This window comes from Grammomys surdaster, unplaced genomic scaffold (assembly GCF_004785775.1).
Source record: "Grammomys surdaster isolate TR1022 unplaced genomic scaffold, NIH_TR_1.0 126121, whole genome shotgun sequence".
NCBI classification, from domain to species: domain Eukaryota; kingdom Metazoa; phylum Chordata; class Mammalia; order Rodentia; family Muridae; genus Grammomys; species Grammomys surdaster.
Genome location: NW_021620929.1, coordinates 2,142,543 through 2,165,194, shown reverse-complemented (window position 1 = coordinate 2,165,194; position 22,652 = coordinate 2,142,543). Strand labels below are relative to the sequence as shown.

The 22,652-nt window shown below is 51.0% G+C and overlaps 1 protein-coding gene across 1 annotated transcript in view; it reads right to left on the bottom strand.

The window, feature by feature from the left end:
• Stk10 (serine/threonine kinase 10) overlaps positions 1-22,652 on the bottom strand; it is a 91,228-nt gene that overhangs the window by 49,247 nt on the left and 19,329 nt on the right. Inside the window, exon 2 of the mRNA XM_028756530.1 lies at positions 17,880-18,044. Coding sequence (XP_028612363.1) covers positions 17,880-18,044 — 165 coding nt within the window. The remainder of the gene's footprint in view (positions 1-17,879; positions 18,045-22,652) is intronic.

Here is a 22,652-nt window from a genome sequence, read left to right as displayed (position 1 = left end):
CTTCTCCTGGAGCACTCTCATCTCTGCTCCTCCTGGTGCACTCTCATTCCGCTCCTCCTGGAGCACTTTCATCCCGCTCCTCCTGGAGCACTCTCATCCCTGCTCCTCCTGGAGCACTCTCATTTCACTCCTCCTGGAGCACTCTCAATCTCTGCTTCTCCTGGAGCACTCTCATCTCTGCTCCTCCTGGTGCACTCTCATCCCACTCCTCCTGGATCACTCTCATCCCTGCTCCTCCTGGTGCATTCTCATCCCTGCTCTTCCTGGAGCACTCTCATCCCTGCTCCTCCTGGTCCATTCTCATCCCTGCTCCTCCTGGAGCACTCTCATCCCTGCTCCTCCTGGAGCACTCTCATCCCGCTTCTCCTGGATCACTCTAAGCAGATCTCTGTCACCTGCCCTGAGTAGAGACATCAACATCATGAATACTCTAGAGCTACCTTCCAGTTTCCAGCTCCAGTCCCTTGATGTAATTCAGCAGGAGCAGAGCCAGCATCATGGGCTGACAAAGAAGCCAGCCAGTTCTCTCTAAACAGGAAGGACAGACACATCCAGCCACAATACCAGCTCTCCAACAGAAGGGAGAAGACACCGCAGGACTGGGGTGGGTCCGCAGTCTTACCTTCTAGAGCAGTGGTTCTCAACTGTTCTAGTGCTGCAACTCACGTTGTGGGGATCTTCAACCACAAAAGTATTGCTACTTCCTAACTGTAATTTTGCTGCTATAAATTTTAATGTAAATATCTGTGTTTTCCAAGGTTTTCCAAGGGTCTTAGGTGACCCTTATGAGAGAGAGTCATTCAACTCCCAAGGGGTCATAATCCATAGATTGTGAGCCAATGTTCTAGAGGCTTCTGGGCAATATAGAGATAAAGATAAAATGAGAAGGGCTTTAGAGGCAACCACAGCTGGTCCCACACCCCTGGCCTACATCTCCTTAGGGTGCCTTCCACCATCTGGACTCAGCTCAGCTCTAAAAGGGGCTGCTGTGCTTCTTGCCTGCAACTGTGGCCAACCACTGGGTTGTGTTGAGAGATGAGCCATGCTGGGAACCACGGAGAGTAAGTGGGGCTGGGCTGCATCGACCGGCAAGCAGCTCTAGATGCCCAGTGCGGACAGTCCTGACCTGCCAGCCCCACCACACGCCGTAAGAGAAAGGGCACTTGTCTGCTTGCACACTGCTGCCCACAGGAAGGGAGGATACGGCTCTGAGACAGCTAGGTCACACTGCCTGTTCATCAACAGCAAACTGACCTCAGCTTCCCCAAGACTTCTCTCTAATCTGACAATAACCCCTCAAGGAAGTATCCATCTGTAGAGCCCATATAGCGGGGAAGGAAAACCACCATCAGTCACCCACCCACCCCCAACTCACCCCCACTCACTGTCCTCCGAGGCATCAGGTGGACTTCTCAGCATTTCACCGCACCCTGCCTGCAATCCTTCCCAGCTCCACAAGAGACCCAGGCATTCCTGTCAGTCACTGGGAAGGATCAGCTGTAGAGCACAGCGGTGGGAAAGACACAAGTCCTAGTCACCACGAAGGGACAGTGAGTAGGTCAGGTGAATGGCACACCCTACCCCTCTCAGGAATACCAGGTTGACCCTCCTGGTTGGGGCTCAGCCAATATCCGCTGCTACCCTGACTCATCTATGGAGCTTGGGATCTCTTTTATTCTAGTTGCTTTCAGACAGGGTCTCACTATGTACCTCTGGTTGACTTGGAACTCACTAAGTAGCCCAGACTGGCCTTGTACTCACAAAGATCTGTCTGCCTTTGCATCCTGGGTAGTGGGATTGAAGGCCAATGCCACCTAGCCCAGCTGTTTGTTTTTGAGACTCCACGGAAGCTATCCGAGCTGGTTGGTTTAGTTATCACTTGACATAATCACATTGGAATCATATGAAAAGGGTCTCAGTGAGGGACTACAGAGATCAGGTGGTGTGTGGAGGACTGTCTTGATTGAGTAAACTGAGGTGGGAAGACCCAGCTCACTGTGGGCAGCACCATCCTGTTGGTCTGGTCCCTGCACTGGAGGACAGTGGAGAAGGCAAGTCGAGCACAAGCATGCATGTACCCTCCCTCTGCTCCTGACTGTAGGTGTGACCAGCCTCTTCTGCTGCCCGCTGCATTAATTTCCCTACAATGATGCCATGTAACCTGGAGCTGTGAGCTGAAATAAACCCTTTCCCCTCTAAGTTGCTTTCATCAGGCTGTTTCCACAGCAGCAACAGGAAACAAAACCAGGATGCCATCCTCTTCCTTCTTCCAAGGCAATGTCTGCTTGCAATCAGGCTGACTCCCAATACCCCCAGAAGCCTGAAGCCACTAGCCAGTCCCTGTAACACAGGTGACTGTTGATTTCTAGATTCATCACAAGGATTGAAGGGGTCTGCCCTCTTGGGCACAGTAACAGGGTCAGATACCCCTCTTCTCTGCCAGGTACCATCAAAAAGGAAAAGATAGCAGTCCCTTCCGATATTCCACGCAAGAGACTGTGATACTGAGAACCTCCCCCAGTCCATTTCCTCTTCTGTAAAACGACACTGAGCTCGGCCTCCAGTCACTGAGCCTCCAACATCACCAGGAACACTACAACAATCCCAGGCTGGAAAGCCCAGCAGAAAAGCCACACTGTTGCTGCACTCCTGATACACTTCTGTGGCACCCTGAGTGAATGAAATCGGCGAGTGTCCCTGGGGACTATGGCTGCCCATAAACATAGTTCCCAGAACCACAAACTATTGGCACATCCTCACGATTATCACAAGCCAGTGTGAGAAGTGGCCAGGCAAGGCGGGCCCTGTGTCTTCAACTGCAACACCCCTTGCACAACACCCACACACAAGGTTCCACACACACTCAGCCCTGGGGAGCAGTGAGCTCGGAGAGTCTGATTTCCTTCCTCTTTTCCACCTAAGGAGCTGTGGACACCCGTGCTTCCGCTTTATCTGTAGTTCGTCTTGGCTGTTGGGAGGCTCAGCGTGAGGTCAGGCCCCTCAGCCCCAGCTCCAGTCTCCTGTCCTACTTGATTTTTTAGCCTTTAGGAAATTAGGGATTACCCTTCAGTTTGTCAGCACTGGGCTGCAGGGGCTTGGATTATCAATTCCTCTGGGCTTTGACAGCTACGTGAGGCTTAATTAGAAAGCAAAAAGCAACAGTAACAAAGTTTGCCCTCTAATCTACTGGCTGGCATTCATAGAGTCGGCCAACCTTTGGGTTAAAAATATGAGCAAAAAAATGTCTGTAATGGTCATCTTTTCTCTTCTTTCTTTCTCCCTCTCCTCTCTTTCTCTCTTTCTTTCTTTCTTTTTGATTTTCAAGACAGGGTTTCTCTGTGTAACAGAGCGCTGGCTGTCCTGAACTGGCTTTGTAGACCAGGCTGGCCTGGAACTCACAGAGATTCGCCTGCCTCTGCCTCCTGAGGGCTGGGATTAAAGGTGTGTGCCACCACTGCCCTATGCTTTTTTTTTTTAAAGATATATTTATTTACTATGTATTAAGTGTTCTGATGCTTTTTAAAAAAAAGATTATTTATTTATCATGATTTAGTGTATGCCCCCACACCAGAAGAGGGCACCAGATCTCATTATAGATGGTTATGAACCATCCTGTGATTGCTAGGAATTGAACTCAGGATCTCTGGAGCCAGTGAGCTTAACCTCTGAGCCACTCCAGCCCCATGGTCATTTTTCTTATCATGGTTCCCTAACTAATACATCGTAACAACCCAGCATTTGCAGTCTTGGGGCTTGTGAATTATCTAGAGACAGTAGGTTATATACAAATACACCACCACAGATCAAACTTAACATGATCTAGCAAACTGATTAGACCTCAGCCAAGCAGGATTTACTCTAGGAATGCAAGGATGGTTTAACAACAATTATTAATGTATCACATTAACGAACTGCAGGGGGAAATAACACAGAGTTGATTAAGTGACGGACCAAAGCCACTCCTAAGACCAGACAGCTTTGTGAGAGACAGTTGATGTGCGTGATGCAGAACGTCTTCATCACAGATGTCGATTCAGAGTGACCCTGTGCTAGAAGCCAAAGGTGGAAATATGAAGGATGGGTGTTGGACCCCGAAAGGATGGCTTGGTTTCTAGTGGAGCACTGGCTAGAGATGGCCGGAGACCCTGCAAGGGACGCCATACATTTCGCCACACTCCCAGACTCCAGGCTCCTGACACGTGGCCGAAGACCTCTTACTTTACACAAACATTAATGGAAAGTGAATGAAAGGCTGGACATAGCACATGTTGTAAAAGGCCAGAGAAGCCAGCAGGAACAGCTCCATGACGCTGGTCTTGGCAGTGACATCACAGACATGACATCAGATAATACATAGTCTCCCTGACCAGAAGCAAGCAGGCCTGTCCAACGCAACTGCTTCTGTGGAACAGAGGACACAGAGCGGCCTGTAGCCCAGGGACATACCTGCCAATCACCACCATTTCCTAACAGGCTCGGTAATTCCCGGATTACCAGATGAGATCCTAAAACTCAGCAGCAAAAGGACCTCCAACATCCCAACCAAGAGCAGCTGGGATGGAGCAGACAGGCCTCCAGAGACAAACAAGTGTACGAGCAAACATGTCGTAAACACTAGGAGAACCCTGTCAGACTGCTGTCATCAAACACAGTGCCATCAGGTGCTGTCTGGGGGACACAAAGGAAGCCTTGGCCCACTGCCAGCAGGGACACAAAGTGGTGAGGCTACCACAGAACACAGCATGGAACTGTGTGGTGGCCAGAATTCAGGAGGCAGAGGCAGTTAGATTATGAGTTCAAGGCCATCCTGGGTTTTTTCTCAAGAAATCCAAAATGGAACACAGGATCAAGCTATCCGACATCTGGGCATTTATCCAAAAGGATTCGAACCAGGGTTGCAAAGAGCTGTCAGCACACCCATGCTCACTGAAGCACAATTCACAAAAGGCAAGGTGGTGTGGAAGCAAGCTATGTGTCCGTGACAGATGGGTGACACACACAGAGTGTGTCAGCTACCAGAACTGCTGACTTCCAAAGAGAAGTCTGTAGTGTGACAGAGGACAAGCATGAGTCCTTAGGATGTCACACTGAGGGAGAGAAGCCAGAAGCAGAAAGATGACACTGCAGACTCATCTATGCCAGGGACCGGGTACTGCCGGGGACCCCATACTGACAGACCCCAGAGTGACCTTGGAAAGGGTGCTGCTAATCAAAGGGGCTCAACGTCCCACTTCCTCAAGCCCAGTCAGCTCTGAGCCTGTTGTCCATAGTGTAATACTAATCAACAATAATGCAGTCTGTACTTGAAATTTTGTTACAAGGGCGGGTCCCATGTGATGTCTCTTCTTCCAGGAAACAAACGTTTGTTTTCGTTTTTAAAAAAAGGCATGCTGGAGAGAGATGGCTCATTCAGAAAAGTGCCTGGTGTGCAAGCGATGGAATGGGACCTGAGCTTCAGCTTCACAGCGCCCATATAAGAAGACTAAGTACAGTGACCGACGCCTATAATCCCAGCTCTGGGGAGATGGGGCAGGAGGATCCCTGGGCTTGCTGTCTAGTCAGTCTAGGAGAATCAGTGAGCTCCCTGTTCCGAAAAGACCTCAAAAACTAAGGTGTGTGAGGCAGGGGCAGAGCCAGGGGCAGGGAAGATACCTGACATTGACCTCTGGCCTTCATAAAACAAACATGCACTTACCCATGTCAGGAAAGTGAAACAAAACCAAAACAAACAAAGGCAGGCCTCCCACACAGGGATGCTGGTGGGAGGCCCACCCTTGCAGTCCCGGATCCTTCTTGTGGAGGCTTGTCCCTAGCACAGCTGGTCTTCCTCAGTATCTAGGAGATTCCCTGTTTCCTTGGAGACCTTGCTTGAGGGTACCTAATGGAGGATGTGACAGCAGCCTAAAGTCACCGCCTTCCTTCTTGGGCTGAAGGCCAAGGAACCTGGAGAGCACTGTGGACCACAATGCCCTTAGTTAGGCTAAGCAGCTGTCCTGAGCTCTGGGCTCCACTGCTCTGACCACTTGTGAATGGAATAGAGAATTGTGAGACTTGGGCCCTGGACCAGGCACTGTTTCAGGCACAGTGACAGAACAGAAATAGAGCAGTAAGGAGCCATCCCGCCTCACTGCCATGGACATTCTGGGGCAACCTCGTCTTTGGCACAACACTCTAGCACCCAGGGGTCACTCTGAGAGGTACCCTGCTTTCCTATACAGCATCCTCTGCTGCCACGAGCTAACTATTCATGTGAAGATTTGAGCCAGTAACCACGTAGGCCTGAGGGACCCAGAAATGAAAATTGTCATGTCTCCACCTTCCTCCTGTCTCCCAATGCAATGCTGACCCCGAAGAGCTGGCCAGCTAAGTGGCAGTGGCAAGTTCCAAGTGTGCAGGCCTTCCACATGATGCTGGCCATCCTGGCCAGCCTCAGTTTCCCCTTCCATGACACCTAACACAGCTGGAGTGTTTCTCTGATGCCATTCCCTGAGCAAAGGCTCGGCATGGACTGCCATACTCGCTCTTCAGGAGATACTCTGACAGATGCTGGCATCTCAGTTGGGAGTGATGCTCACTGTGGCATGGACCCAGAACACATGCTTGATATACACTAGGTAGGTGCTGATAAATGCCACCTGGAGTGATCAGGATTAGGTGATATTTTATTCCCATTTAGATACAGGGACCTGAGTCTCAGAGTCAGGTCATGCTATTGAAAGTGGCAGAGCCAGGATTGGGGTGAGGTGGGTTCTGTGAGAGTGAAGCGAGCTCCCATCCCATCTCACAGAGGAAGCCACAGGAAGCTTGAGTCACAGGCCCTGGGACACTGAGAATGGGGCCATTGGTCTCCTGCCTCTAGCCCCTGGGCCCTTCCATTCCACACATGGACTGAGCAGGCTGCTCTCCCAGAGATAAGGGCCCAGGATGTCCCAGCCCAGAGAAGCACGGCCTGGCCACCCCAGGGCTTAGACATTAACTTTTACAGCCCCTAGACAGCCCCACCAGGCAATGCCAGAGCCATCACCATCCCCCAGAGACAACTGAGTCACACACAGTCCAGAGGTGAGCCACCGCTCTGCTGACCTTCAGGACTCTGGGCCTCAATTCTCCACCCTGGGCCTTTCCTGAGGTCACTACCATATACTGACCAGGAACAGACGCTCAGGTGACCTATATATGTGAAACTCCTGAGCACAGCTAGGGGGTCCAGACACAGCTCCACAAAGGGCCACTGTCTTACCACAGACTACCCTAACCGCTTTCTTACCTGGGCCTCTGTTTCCCCATCTGGAAAATGAGGTTCTCAAATCTGTATGACCTTTCGTGGCATCAACATTTTAGATCTCTGTGTGATTGTAGTCACTTTTTCACAGAACAAGCAAGTTTATGTTTGTGAAAGGTTGGTGGTCAGAGTCTGAGCCTCGTACAATTGTCTGCCAGTCTGGGAATCTGGCCAGGACCCAAGAGATCGAAATCTACCAATGCCAGAGTCCCTGACTTGAATGGTGTGTCCACACAGAGCCCACACATCCTCCCATGCATCTGGAAGATTCTAGAAGAGTTACTGCGGCTAACTCAATGGGGATGCTAGGTGGAGGCTTGTTCTCTTGTATCACTTAGGCAACACCGACAAGGAAAGAAGCCTCTGTGTGTTCAGTGCCAGTGACATTGAACCCACAGGCACAGAGGACTCTAGCTGCACATGATCAACAAGTGTTTGCTGAATGGCTTTGGTATGTTTCAGAATCTAGGGAAGATTCACTGACCCAGGGCTGTGCTAAGCAATCTATAAACATTCCTTCAGCCACAAGCAGCCTATTGTACAGATGAGAATACAGAGGCTCGACAGAGTAAGGGGCTGCCCCAAAGCTACTCAGCACACAAGTGGAGAAGGAATAAACTCAAACTGGCTGTGATGAGGGACGGTCGAGCCCTGCGGCCAGCCACCTTTCCGCTCTGGGATTCATTTCTCCTTGAGGAAGCAGGGATAGTGTCTGCAGCTAGTCCCCAGGTCAAGAACTGGGGGCCTCCAGGCTCTCTAACAGTGCAGAAGACAGAAGCTTCTGGTTAGTCAACCAAAGCTTGAAACAGGAAGTCATGAAGGCAGCCTTCAAAAAAAAAGCAAGAGTCAACATAAACCCAGCCTAGTCACCTAGTCAGCTGCCTGTCCCTGTAGGTGGAGTCCCTGGACCTCCCCACTTCTGAGTATCAGCCAAACAATGCGGCCATTGAGTGGGGCGCCCACACCCACGAGGCCTCCTAGGTCCAGCCTTGTTCCTCCGTGCCAGTTCCACCCACCACCTTGCAGCAAGCCTGGGTGAGGAATCTAGCTTTCCCCGGTCCTGGCAGCTTTGGAATGAAGCCTGAGTCACAGGCAGTAACTGGGTCCTTGGATGTATGCTGGGGTGGAGGTGGCAGTTCTGACTGCTGCTCTGCCTTCAGCCACACCCACTCCATGTCCATACTCAAAGGTGCTTGCCTAGGCCCCAAGGCATCACTCAGATGGGACTGAGGTGACTCAGTGGCAGGCATGCCTCCTTCCTAGACTGTCCATCCCAGAGGCTAGGGGTCCGAGCTTCAGGTTCAGAGTTCCCTGAGCCGCAGTCCTGGCCACTGTACAGGAAATGTTAAGTCCAAGCTGAGCTCAGACTCTCCAGGGAGGGTCAAAGAAGTCCCTCTTTGAGAGGGACCATTCAGTCTGGCTAGCTGGCTGGCTGGCTAGCCACCATCTCATAAGACTAGAGAGAAACAGCACTGAGCCCAGTCATGGCCACCAGGGACTTGGGACGAGGACTTGGAACCTTGGACGAGGACAGGGCACATAGGACAATGCCACACCAAGGCTATAGGAGGCTCCTCCTCAGAGCTGGTATCCTCTACCACATAACTTACTGAATAGCACTGAATCCCTGAGAGGCAGGCGAGGTTGGAACCAGAGATGGATGGTGAGATGGGACACTGGGTATAACTAACAGATAGCACTTGCCAGCTCAGAGAGCCAGAGAGGTAAGCAGTGTTGGGTCCTACGTCCCACCAGTGAACAAGAGGCGGGTGACACAGCCTTTCCATATTCCCAGGGCTACTGTCTTTCCCAAAGCACAGTCCTCATGGAGCCAAAGCTTCTACTTGGCCAGGCCTCCATGTGGAGCATGTCAGTCTGCCACTAGCTCATCTCAGAAACTGCAACGTCATCCATCAAGTTTGGGTAACTGTAGGGCCTGCCTCCAGGTCACAGTCAAATGGGTGACACATGGGACCAGTGTTTAGTAAATGTACCAAATACAGATATAGCTAGTAACACCCAAGCGGCATCCTCACAGGACACTTGAGAGACCAGACCAGCTCCGAGCCTGTGTCCTCAGCACCTAAAACTTCCTGGCATGCTGCGGCCGATTCTGCGTATGAACGAATGACCACTGAATGAATAATGGCTCCGCCTGCTCCAGGGGGGTGGGCGTCAACCCCATGAGACTGGCCTCTGGAATGTCATAACCACATAAGCAGTTTTACAATGGGGCAGAGGTCACAAGAGTCACAGGGTAAGGGTTCTCTCAGAGACAACCCTGTTGAGTCCTCCTGAGAGGGCAGCAAGGGAGTGGCCCAGAAGAAAGGGGAAGCCCCCCAAAAATGCAAGAGAGCAGAATCAACTGCCTGGCTTCCTGCCTTGGGCTGTAATTATGGGTCCCTGTCAGGGCCTCCAGGAGCCCTGGTAGACTGAGGGCAGATCTGCTGGGAGGGGAGGGCTAGAACCACCACTCTCTGAGCCAAGTCAGGAGGTGCTGGATGAGGTGCTTCTTGGGAAGGTTCATGCTAATTCAGAGAGGTGGGACAGCTAGAAACACCCATCTGGTGGGAAGCTGCACACTCCAAAGTCAACATAATCCTTCTAGAAAGCAGGGGACGGGCAAGATGCACAAAGGCCCACTCACCTTTTGCTACACCTCGCCTCTTTGAGCTTCTCCAGTCTTTTGCAGTGTTTCCCTTGGGACAAAGTCCCAGCATGTGAGTCCTCGGGGAACAAAACCTAATCTAAACCATGACACCCTCCCTGAGCCTCTGGGGTCCCCTGTATAAAAGGGGTGGCATAGGAAATACACCTGCCTCAGAGGACAGAGGTGTCTGTGTGAGCACAGCATGTGGGTGGCAGGGGGAGGGAGATAGACCCTAAATGGTAGGCAGAAGTTAGTGACTGTCAGGGAGCCCTCAGAGCCCATGCCCGGGGGCCACACACCCTGACAAGGATTGCCCTGGCCATTCAGATGACTAGGGATCCAGAATTAAGAATTACAATAATAGAGCCAGGCGGTGGTGATGCACACGTTTAACCTTGGCCCTCAAGAGGCAGAGGCAGGTGGATTTGAGTGAGTTCAAGGCCAACCTGGTCTACAGAATAAATTCCAGGACAGCCAGGGCTACATAGTGAGACCCTGTCTGAAAACACATAGACTAAAACAGATCCCAAGCTCCATGGAAAAATCTAAGGGGAAAAAAATGAATTATAATAATAGGAGGGGCGGACTCATTCAACAAGAAAAGGGGCGGGCTCAAAGGGGCAGCCCCAGCTGCTCTGGGAGTTGTTGGGGGGGGGGGAGTCCCTCCTTGCCAGGTCATTGAGTCTGGAGAAGGAAGTAGAGACCTTGAGGTTCTCAGGTCTCCTGATTCCAACCCAGCATGCCTTGGGTCACATGGAGCACCGTTCTCTTTAGTCGACTTCCTTCACTTCATTCCTATTGGGGGCTGCACTGTGATATTCTAGGTTATCATTTCAGACAGTTATCAGACAGATGTTATCACTCTGTGTTCAGAACATTCAAAGTCCTCTACCAGTGACTCTGAACTGTGTGCGGGCACACACTCACACACGTATCCCCAACAACTCTGAGCCGTGTGCGGGTACACACTCACACACGTATCCCCAACATGCGGATGCCCAGCATGCTCAGGAAGCTCCTGGGGCTGTCCACAGCCCAGCTGGGACTCTCTGCGGCAGGCCTCCTGGATTCCTTGCATCCAGGCCTGAGCAGCAAGCCCCCGTGGGAAGAAATGGCTCCTGGCGTTCTCTTCCGGAAATGCGTCCTCTTAGTCATCTTTATGCTCCTCAGCTTTGGTTTAAAAAAAAAAAAGTGGATGAAAAATATTTCATTCCATGCCCTCCCCCTCCCCGAATTCTGCCCTACGAGAATCTGTGCGGGAACAGCTTCAGAGCACACAGAGGGGTCCTGAGGTCGGTGGCTAACTGAGGGCACATCTCAGGCCGAGGGCCAAACTAAGGGTATCTGTGGCCCACATAGCCTGAGGCTACCAGTCTGTGCCCCTGCTCCACAAAGAGGTGTCCTCACACCACAACAGCAGTGGGCTGTGGGTAGGAGGGACTGTCAGCTCTCAGCCAGGGTCATCTGTCCAGAGACACTAGAGACATGTAGAGACAACATGGGATGCTCTACCTTAGATGGAAGGTGTCCCAGGCCTGATGACAAGCAGCCTGCCATACTCAGGACAGCCCAGCAAGGCTCATGTGCTCCAAAGGGCTCCCAGCAGTCCTTAGTTGCTGAGAGTAAGAAACCAAGGTACAGACTGAACAGCCTCAGATACCCAGGCCCTCCTCTGGGGCCACACAGGAAGGCGTGGGTGGGTGCCTCCCAACAGCCAGTGTCCCTCTTCCCACGTGGATGTCTGTGGAAGTGTCACCAGAGGGGACTCTGCAGGATCCATAATGAACATCGAGAAGTGGGCTCCAGGCTGGGAGACAGTACCATGCTCAGGGTCTGTCTGTCCACCCCACAGTGACAGGTCACTCTGGTCCTTCACCATCCCACCCAAAGAGAGACACCCTATAGATCTGATGCTGATTCATCTGGCCAAACATCCTTACCACAAGACCAGCCCACATGGGCGGAAGTGTCACCCTGCACTGATTTCACATCACCTTTCCTCAGCGTTTGCTTGCCCTCCCAGGGGACCTTCACCGAGGCAGGACCCAGGCCACGGCTTCCTAAGGGCAAAGGGCTCAGCCACAACGGAACATCTTTGTTTTGTTTCTATGGCAACAGATGCAGTTTTCCACTTTTGCTGATGCGAAAGCTTCTTTTTTGGGGGGTGGGGAGGGACTTGAGACAAGGTTTCTCTGTGTATCCCTAACTAACTCTCTCTGTAGACCAGGCTAGCCTCGAACTCACAGAGATCCACTGCCCCCACCTCCTGCTGGGATTAAAGATGTGTGCCACCAACACATTCCCTTTTTAAATAAATGTATTTAATGTCTAAAATGCAAGACATTTTTTTTAAGTTGCCAGCATTTGTGCTGGGAAGATTGAGGTGCCTGCCACGCACGCATGAGGACATGTGTGGTACACATACACTTGTAATTCCAGTGCAGGAGGGTGGAGACAGGTGTGTGTGTGTGTGTGTGTGTGTGTGTGTGTGTGTAGATCCCAGTAGCTCAGAGGCCAGCCCAACTGAATCAATGAAATCCAGGTTTGCTGCAAAAAAAAAAAAATGTCACCTCAAAATTCAGTGCCTGAGGAAGATACACAGTACTGTGTACGTGTATTCATTCTACGTGTGCATGCATGTATCATGGAATGAATGGGACTTCCTCCTTAGCTGTCCTCCCTGCCACAAGGCTGCCTGGCTCATGGCTGAATTCCCAGCACAGGTGCTTGAGGACAATCCAGTCCCATTCATTTCAGTCTCTGCTAGACTCTGGCTGAGGTAGCTTCAGCATCCTGCCTCTACAGCTCCTGCCTCCGGGCCTTTGAACTTCCTCTGGTTGCTACTTCACAAATTTGTAGAGGTCTGCCTCCATTTAGCCTGGGATCAGTTTAAGTGTCCTGGCCCCTCCTCGGAGGCAGGTTTTCTCCTATTCTATTACAGGCCACGGCTCCTGACCACACCCCAGAAGGGCTGACTGCAGCACTTCTCCGCTAGATTTGCTAAAGCTCGCTTCCCACTTGCTCTGGTCTTCCCACACACGTCTGTGTTTGGAGTGTGCTTCCGCTCACAGACTCTGAGCTCAGGGAGAGACCAGGGACCTGCCAGATTGCATTAGCGACACAGCGTGGTCCCCATGCTAACCTGTAGTGGGAATATTTACACAACAGAAATGGGCATTAGTTAGAAGCCAGTCTTCCCCCACTGAGAGCATCTGTGAGCATTCTAGAACACAGCTTCCCTCTCAGTGTTCTGGGCATGTTGGAAGAGAGGCCCAGTTCCACAGAGACTGCTATCTGGGTTAGGGGTGAAGTGAGCTGGGACAATCAACAAGACCAAGGGTAGATGACTGGGAAGACCAGAGAGACCACTCAGGAAGGAAACTGACCGTCAGCCATTGTACTCCGAGCTAAGCTAAATGCTCAAATCCACTCAGCTCGGCCACTGGAGAATAGAAGGACACTTGGGGATGTGAATCTTATGGGATTTTTGTAACGTAAGACTAGATAAACAGCTTCCAATGAAAATTCAGATGTTTTTATGTTTTAAAAACTGTGCTGTAGCTGGGCGGTGGTGGTGCACACCTTTAATCCCAGCACTTGGGAGGCAGAGGCAGGTGGATTTCTGAGTTCGAGGCCAGCCTGGTCTACAGAGTGAGTTCCAGGACAGCCGGGCTACACAGAGAAACCCTGTCTCAAAAAATCAAAAAAAAAAAAAAAAAAAAAAAAAAGACAGGACACACAGGGGATTTGTAAAGGCAGAATAAAAAAGTAAAAACATCTCTATAATAACTTCTATTTTGATCATGTGTCAAAATGACCTCTTACACACCAGGTCAAACACACTCTTATCTAATTAGGGTGCCCCAGCCCCACCTGCCCTTTAGCCCCTCAAACAGCTAACAGAACCACCAGGAATGGAGTGTCCACGGCTCTCACGGGTCTGTGGCCCTCCAAGGCATGAGGAGAGGGGACTTCCCCACCACCTGCACCATTTAATATTTGAAAGTAGAAGTGTAACAGGAATCCTCTGGAAAAATTTTGCTAGGATTGTCAATTCTGGGAAAAAGTGACCTCACTTTGTAGGACGGCAGGTTGAGGGAGGAAGGTCCCTCCCGCTTGTTTGGGATGCAGCAGGTGCTTGGCTAGCAGCCAGCTCCTTAACACCTATCCCTAACGAGCAGCCCTGACTAGTTATGTGACACAGCTACATGGGAAAGGCTAGCTCCTGAGACCACACAGGAAGCCTGGACCTCGAGCTACCCCACAGAAAACAGCCAGTGTAGCCTCTAGTCTTCAATCTCAGCAGCCCATGGCTCTCCACTTCCACATAGCCTGCGCTTAGCCTAACATAGCAACGTTTCCAACTCCTATGCATCCTGCAACACACAGTTCAAATGGCCCTTCCCCTGAAGCTGGCCCATGTTACATACCACACCCCCAGGCTTTGGGCAGGGTCTACCCTGAATTGACCAGACTCGGTGCTTTACCTCTTGCCCCCAAACCTGACCTCTCTCTCTCTTTTTTTTAAATATTTATTTATTTATTTTATGTATATGAGTACACTGTAGCTGTCTTCAGACACAGCAGAAGAGGCATCAGATCTCATTACAGATGGTTGTGAGCCACCATGTGGTTTCAGGGAATTGAACTCAGGACCTCTGGAAGAGCAGTCAGTGTTCTTAACCGCTGAGCCATCTCTCCAGTCTCCCCCCCTCCTTTTTTTTTTTTTACAACACAGAATGTACTTCCCCTGAGCAAAATGTAACTGGGTTGCCAAGGTCTAAAATAGATGTTTTCAAACTGACACCACCATGACTCACCTAGAAGGCTCTCAAAGCTACAGGCTGCTGGGCAGCACCCCAGCTTATGACCTGGGAGGGCCAGGTGGGGCCATCACTGATACGCTGATCCCAGAAGGTGAGGGGTTGCTGACCTCTGTAAGGGCAGCTTACAGAGTCTTCACTTTGGGATCCAGGCCTTGTACAAGATGGCCTCCCATCACTGGCTCCAGCTCTCCCCAGGGGCTGCCCCAGTCCAAGCACGGCTACGACCTATGAACTGAAGTTCTCAATGGAAGTCCCACCTACAACTGAGCAGTCAGCAAAAGCCAACCAACTGACTGGAATGTCAATGAATGGGGGAGTTTGAATGTTGCGGCTCCAGAGCCAGATTATCTTAGGCCATCTTGGCCTTCTTAAAAAGCCATTCATTGCCAGCCCTGGGTGTGTGATCTAATATCCTGCGACTACTACTAAGCAAATCCTTTTAGAACATACAAACAGGGCCCCAGCTTTCATGAACCCAAAGCTAAGAATGTTGTCAGACAGCATCTGAGGCCTAGAGGAGAGATTTCCCTAGTTTGTTGTAATTCCCTACCTGATGTTTGCGTGTGTAGATAAATGGTGGAAAGGGGAGGGGTGTACACAGTGATGAGAGGAGGGGAGGGATGGATGCAGTGATGGGGGGGAGAAGGAGGGGCAGATGCAGTGATGGGGAGGGGCAGGCACAGTGATGGTGGGGAGGGGGAGGGGGAGGCGCAGTGATGGTGGACAGGGGGCAGGAGGACAGACTGCTGAAATGATGGTAAGCAGATGAGTAGCCAGTGGACCTCAGCTCCCGTGGGAAGTGGCTCTGGGATGCCTGTTTGCAAACAGATATTTAAAAAAAAAATCTACAAAATTCTCAGAGATTTCCAAGCAAAAAGGAACAAGCACTGTGATGTCTTCCCAGAGCCGCAGGGCAGCAACCACCCTGCACTGGAGGGTGCAGCTCTTCCGGATACAGAGGACGCTACGGCTGTCCTCACATGGGACGAAACCATCACCACGCCTCAGCTAAGACGGCAAAGACACAGAGGCAGGGATGGTACGCTAGCTTATTTTAAAACTGTGTCTGCAACATCTAGAAAGCACACTTTGAATGTCAGCAGTGGTCCTCTGACAACAACCTCAAGGAGTTTTCATCTTGTGCTTTTCTCTAATAACTACCCAGTGACCTCAGCCTCATTTTTTCTTTCTCTAGCTGCTTAAAAACAAGTGTTGTTGTTGTTGTTGTTATCATTATTATTATTACGTGTGTCTCTGTGTCTTTGCACGTGCGCCTGTGGAGGTCAGAGGACAATCTGAGAGATTTCAGAGTCTCCGCTCTCCAATCTGTATGTGAGTGTGATGGGGGAGCGAGTGACAGGGAACATATGACAGGACTAGAGAGTAGCAAGTGACAGGGCACAGAACCCTGGGTAGTGGGAGCTAACATGACCTGTGTGTGTCCCCCAAGTTCAAGCACTGGAAGCCTGGTCCCTATTGTAGTGATGTCAGCAGAGAGTGGAGACTAGTCATGAAGTCACCAGAGACATGCCTGCGGAAGGGACTAATGAGTAACAAGGTCCTTTCTGGGACCTGAGGCGCTCTCTGGCTGCCAGTATCACCATGTGATTTTCTTCAACAAAGCCCTCTGAATTCCAACTGACACAGTCCATGCAGTGGGCCAGGCCAACCCTGGCACTACCACCCTGAACCCCCAAAGCTATGTGCCAACTAAATGTCTGTGTTCAAAAAGTCTCTCCTCAGGCATCCCCTAGCTATGGGCACTAGTCTAACACCAGCTGAGAGGCTGACTCCCTTCCCTGTCCCTTGGCCAGACTTCCTCTTGCTGGCTCCATTCCTGCCTGAGATATGAGAAGTCATGGGTCTTGTGGACTTTTCCTTCTTCCTAAGCAGCAGGACCTCTTTCTCCAATGAACCAGGTTTCTCCAGTTAGCACCAGGAAGTCAGGCATTCTGTCACTAAAAGCCAAGACTCTTGCTTCCCACTGGGCATGAAAAATGACAAACCACCACCAGCCAATAGCAAGTTCCCAGTGTTCTGAGACCTAACTAGACCATGGAATGCCCTCCAAACACAGCAAACCACCGCAGCAGTGTGCACCATGCCTAAAACACCCTTTCCGATCAATGTACACTTCTGAACCACCTTTCCCACCGACAGTGGCAAGACCTGGGCTCACATAGTCCCAGTGATGGCGGAGGTAGGTGCCTGGTGCCTGAGGGCCCTCAGCCACGTCTCCAAATGTCTGCAGGATTTTGACAGTGCCAGCTGTACCCAGAATTTACTTGAGATATTTCTTGCCCACACATCACTTTGCTTCCTTGGTCTCTAGAGTTTGGAGGGGGATTATTTACGTGTGTGTGTGTGTGTGTGTGTGTGTGTGAGAGAGAGAGAGAGAGAGAGAGAGAGAGAGAGAGAGAGAGAGAGAGAGAGAGGAAAAGTTGGCAGAACACAAGTTCAGCATGCTCACTCTTGGGCATCTGAGTTTTGCCAGCTGAGAGGTATTAGCATGAGACAGGCTGGTGACAGGACTATCTGTAGGGCAGCCTCAGCCCACGAAGCCAGTGAGGTCCCATAGCCCTTACAGGAGCCAAAGGCTCACAGTGGGAAGCAGGAGGTCTGTAACTCCTTAAATGACACCAGATCGACACTCAGGTGCCCTGTCTATGCCAGGCCTCTGGGCATCCACCCAGAATCCACTCACTTGACCTTGGAGTATTCCATGTCCAAGGCACCACAAGGCAAGAATTCCTCATGGGGTGCCATGTTCAGGCTCGAGAGGATGTCAGACCTGCCCTGGTTTTAGCAGGGGAAGCTCCTAAGTCCTCCCAACTGACAATCTGAAATCGGAACTTGTGAGCACCGACGGCCCTCGGACTGTTCCAGACTTCTCCATGAGGAACACACATCCCTCCACTCGTGGATGGCTACGGGCAGGCCTAGCCTTTTCTGGGTTAGACACTCCAGCACTCGTCTGTTTCTGCGGCCTTGGCCAGAGTGTGGGAAGTGGGGGTGGGGGTGGGAAGGGAGGCCAGGGACTCAGAGCAGCCCACTTCACCTTCCCCCTGCTGCAGCCCTGGCCCACACAGCAGATGCTGACTGACATTGGGCCCAGGCTTACCCAGAGCTTCCCATCATAGTAATAGGCTCCCAGGAGCTTGACGATGTATGGGTGGTCACAGGTGGCCAGGATCTCAATCTCCACGATGTAGTCCTCCAGCTCCTCCTCACTCTTAGTCTCAATGACTTTGGCTGCTGCCAGGGCACCGGTCTCCTTGTTTTTGGCCTGCAAAGGAGAGACTTAGAAGGTTACAAGGCAGGCTGGGCAGGAGACAGCCCTGGAGAGCTTCCCAGGCCCCCATGCAAGTGTGAAAACAGAGGCGGATGTCCAATGGGACACAGACACTCCCAACAATGGCCAGGGCACACGAGGTGTCAACACTGGGGAGCTCAGACCAGGGAGAACATTCTATGTCTCTAAAAAGGAAGCAAGATATAACCATACCATAAATACAAGACTGGGCCAGTGCATACTCACACACAAATGTAAAAATAAAATATTTGTAATATGAACACGAAAAGAAAAATAAATAAATAAAAACTCTGAGGAAAATTCTTCCTGACAGGAAAAGCCTGAAATGAGGACTCATGAGCACTGTGTGTGTGTGTGTGTGTGTGTGTGTGTGTATTGGGGGAGGCACATGCACCACAATACTGCCACTAGCCACATGTCACCTGGGCAGAACACTTTTTTAAAGATTTATTTACTTGTATATGTATTGATGTTACATTTGCATATACATCTGTGTGAGGCTATCAGATCCTCCAGAACAGGAGTTACAGACAGTTGTGAGCTGCTATGTGGGTCCTGGGAATTGAACCAGGGACCTCTAGTGTTCTTAACCTCTGAGCCATCTCTCCAGCCCAGAACACTGCTTCTATTTTATTTTATTTTATTTTATTTTATTTTACTTTATTTTATTTTATTTTATTTTTATGTATGTGAGTACACTGAAGTTGTCTTCAGAAACACCAGAAGAAGGCATTGGATCCCATTACAGATGGTTGTGGGCCACCATGTGGTTGCTGGGAATTAAACTCAGGACCTCTGGAAGAGTAGTCAGTGCTCTTAACTGCTGAGCCATCTCTCTAGCCCAGAATACTGCTTATCTGATGAAAAAGAGAGTGAACACTTTCACCAGCCAGGATGACTTGGCCAAGAGACAGCCTTCACAGGGGCAGGTGAGGGTTTGGAGGAGAGAGATCTGGAGTGGGGCAGGGCACTGGATGGTGGCCACCAGAGTTCCCTTCTCCAGGGGCCAACGCAGAAGCTTCAATCCCACCACAGAGCCAAAGGAGCCCAACGTATGGATTTTAGCTTGTGCATGCTGCTCTCCATCTACCACGCCCAAGGGTGGGATCCACCTATAGGCCACCAAAGAAGCTAGCACCTATACGTAATGGCCATTGTTACACCTTGAAATGCCGAAACGGTGCCAAATGCCGAAACAGTGACAAATGAGCGTTGTAATCGCTGGTCTCCGGTCTAAGTGAGATAAGCCAGGCCCCAAACCTAAATACTGTGTGATTCCACCGGACCATCAGTGACAGAGACAGAGACTCGAAGTCTACCAGGAGCAGTGCGGGGGTTGGGGTGGCCACTTAGCAGATTCAGAATTTGTTGGAGATGATTTAAAAACAAACGAATAAAAAACCTTGGGTCAGGCATGGTGACACAGGCCATGAATCTATCTCAGTACTCAGGATGCAGAGGCAGGAGGATCTCTGAGAATTTGAAGCCAGCCAGGCTTACATTGTGAGACAGTGTCACAAAATAATAAAATAAAATAAAATAAAAACCTTGAAACATAGACAAATAGTGAGGACTCCAAGGCTTGTTGACTTATTAAAAAACTGTAGGCCCTGGGAAAGCTAGTGTGATGAACAGGATATTTACTCTGTTTTGCCAAAATTCCAAAAAGAGAGAAACAAGCCTGTGAACAGCGGAGGCATGCCACCACTCCACCGCACAGGGGGACCCGAGAAACGACACAAGACTCACAACTCCCTCAGTGTCCCCCAAACTGCTGCTACAGCCTTCAGCCTCTCTACCCCGGTGCTCACAGGGGCAGAGGTCACAGTCTTGACAGGGCCCTAGAAGCCAGCAGCTGCTTGTCACGGAGCACAGGGGCAGTGGGTGCTCCACCTGTGCCTGCCTGGGGGTGCCTCATACCCACTCTGACCTTCCGTGACAATTGTACGCACCCCACCCAGGACAGTCCTTTCTTTGCATCTCCAGCCCCTGAGTGATAACACTCGTTCCCTCTCAGGATCAAGCCCCTCGACCCCACAGCTCAGACTCGCCAGCTGCAAGACTGAGAAGAAGCAAGTCCAAGTTGAGAGAGGAGACACATGCCCCTCATCTGTACCTGGGCCGTCTACCTTCGCAGATTCTCTACATTCCACAGACCAGTGGTCCTCAACCTTCCTAACGCTGCCACCTGTTAATACAGTTCTTCGTGTTGGGGACCCCAGCCATAAAATTACATCACTGATACTTCATAACTGTAATTTTGCTGGTGGAATGAATCATAAGTTAAGTATATGTATTTTCCCATGGTCTTGAATGATCCCTATGAAAGGGTCAAACTGACCCCCCCAAAGGGGTCATGGCCCACAGGTTGAGAACCGCTGTTCCACACTCTACAGATCCATCCAATCCCCAGCCCTGAGAAGCCTTTACAACCAGATGACTTCACTGTGCCTCGGGCAAGGCCCAGTTAGGGTGACCACGCACTCAGCTGCCCTCTCCCTGGCCTCAGGAATTAAGATCTGGATGGAGAGGTGTCACCTATCCTGCTGAGAGGGAGCAGGTGGCTGCTTATGATGGGCATGGTACCAGAAGGCACCAACCGGGGAGGGAGCCTTCGAGAAGGAAATGATGGGAAGGCTCCAACAAGCATTTTTCTGTCCATTCTCAGCTGAGATCTTCCTAGCTAAGCTGCTAAGAGCCCCAAACCCCATGCAGGGATGAGGACAGCTCCTCCTTCATGGGGGACAGAGTCCGCTCCCCCTCAGCTGACGCTTCTTAGTTGTGTTAGCTCAGTTACCATCTCAATCATGCTCCTCTGGCAGTGCTATCAGTCCTGGTGCAGAGGGGCAGGCTAAGGCAAAGCCCCAAGAGCAAAGCAGCAGGGTGTTCTGGACCTCTGCCTGCAAGCTCCTGGTGACTGGTCCTCCCTCACCAAAGTTCCTTTCAGACTAAAGGTCATGAAACCTCCAGAACCCAGCCCAGGAGCTCAGATCTGCAGGATGTGTGTGGGAGTGGGAATCCTTTCCCCCTCAACTCAATTTTGAATGCTTGTTCAGAACAACTTAAAAATCCTCTAGAGGTGAGGCGTGTTGTCAAACGCCTTTAATCCCAGCACTAGGGGGGCAGACGCAGATCTCTGAGTTGGAGGCCAACCTGACTCGCTAGAGAGTGAGTTCCAGGACAGCCAGGGCTACACAGAGAAACCCTGTCTGGAACACACACCACCACCCAGCACCCCACACCCTCCCCCAAATCCATGAGATAAGTAGCTACAGTCCCCCTCTCTCTTCCTCTCTGCCTTTCCTTTGGAGAGGCAGAAAGGAAGGGTGGGCCTTTGGGGCAGCAGATCGAGGGTCAGGTGACCACAGCACTTTCTCAGCCACCACGAGCTCTCATGGCAAAAGCCACCTAAGTCACCACTGCCTTTCGGTGCCCAGGCTGTATGACACCTTTTCCTGAGTTCCCTCAAAAAAAGATGTTTTCCTGTAAATGTAGAGGAGGACTGAGGACTGTTTTCCAGGAGTGCACAGAACCTGCTTTGCCTTACACTGTAAGAGCAACATTGACCAAAGGGCTGGGCCTCCAGCAAGGAGCCAATATCAACACCAAAACGGCTCAGTCGGTGCCCAGTGCCTTTCTCAGACTTCAGAAGCCAGAGCCCACCAGGGAGGGGCCACACAGTGACTGTGCCAAAACCAAATTCCTTAAGAGCCTGCCTGAGGCAACAATCTAGTCCCAAAAAGCAGCAGAGGATGTTGCAACAGTGGATGAAAAAAAAAAAACAAACCAACCAGCCAATGCCACCCAGACCTGGAAGGCAAATACCATTCTCGGTCAACAGGAAGCTGAGATTCAGACAGGCGTGTGAGTTTTGAAGACCAGACCTGTCACAAGCCTGACTGCTCAGAGTACCAAGTCACATCCAGAAGGTTCAGCTGCCGTGAGGTAAAGACCAAAGACAAGCACAACCACTCACAGCAAGGGGCCTTGACAGGTGCAGACAATGAGCCTCCCATAGACACCAGAGGCAGGCAAGGGCCACATGCCTACTTCCCAGACAGCAGACCCAGTGAGGCCTGAAGAGGGGAGCATGGAGTCCAGAGCCCTGGTCTTGACCTAGATCTCGGGTTCAAAGAGAATGCTATGCTTTCTAGGGGCTGCTTGTTTGCTTGCTTGCCACCCCTTCCCCTTCTGTTTTACATATGAGAAAATGGACAAATGGACAGGCAGTCAAGTGACCAGCTGCTTGGAAAGCCGAGGCAGGAGCATCACTTGATCCCAGGAGCTCAAGCCCAGCCTGAACAACAGAGAGAGATCCTGTCTCCATAAAAAGAGAAGCCACATGTTGAGAAGGGTGAAATCAGCATACAGCTGTAACCAACAGGACTTGGGCCCCTGGTGTTTCAAAGTCCTTGAATCTGAACCTAACAGCTTTCTAGAGTTGCCTATGCAGTCAGCACGGGTCCTGTCTGGGCCTCCGGATCCCGGCTGTGCAGTAGGAGGGTGGGGCACGATGTCCAAGTTGTGTTCGTGTTCTCTCTCTCTCTCTCTCTCTCTCTCTCTCTCTCTCTCTCTCTCTCT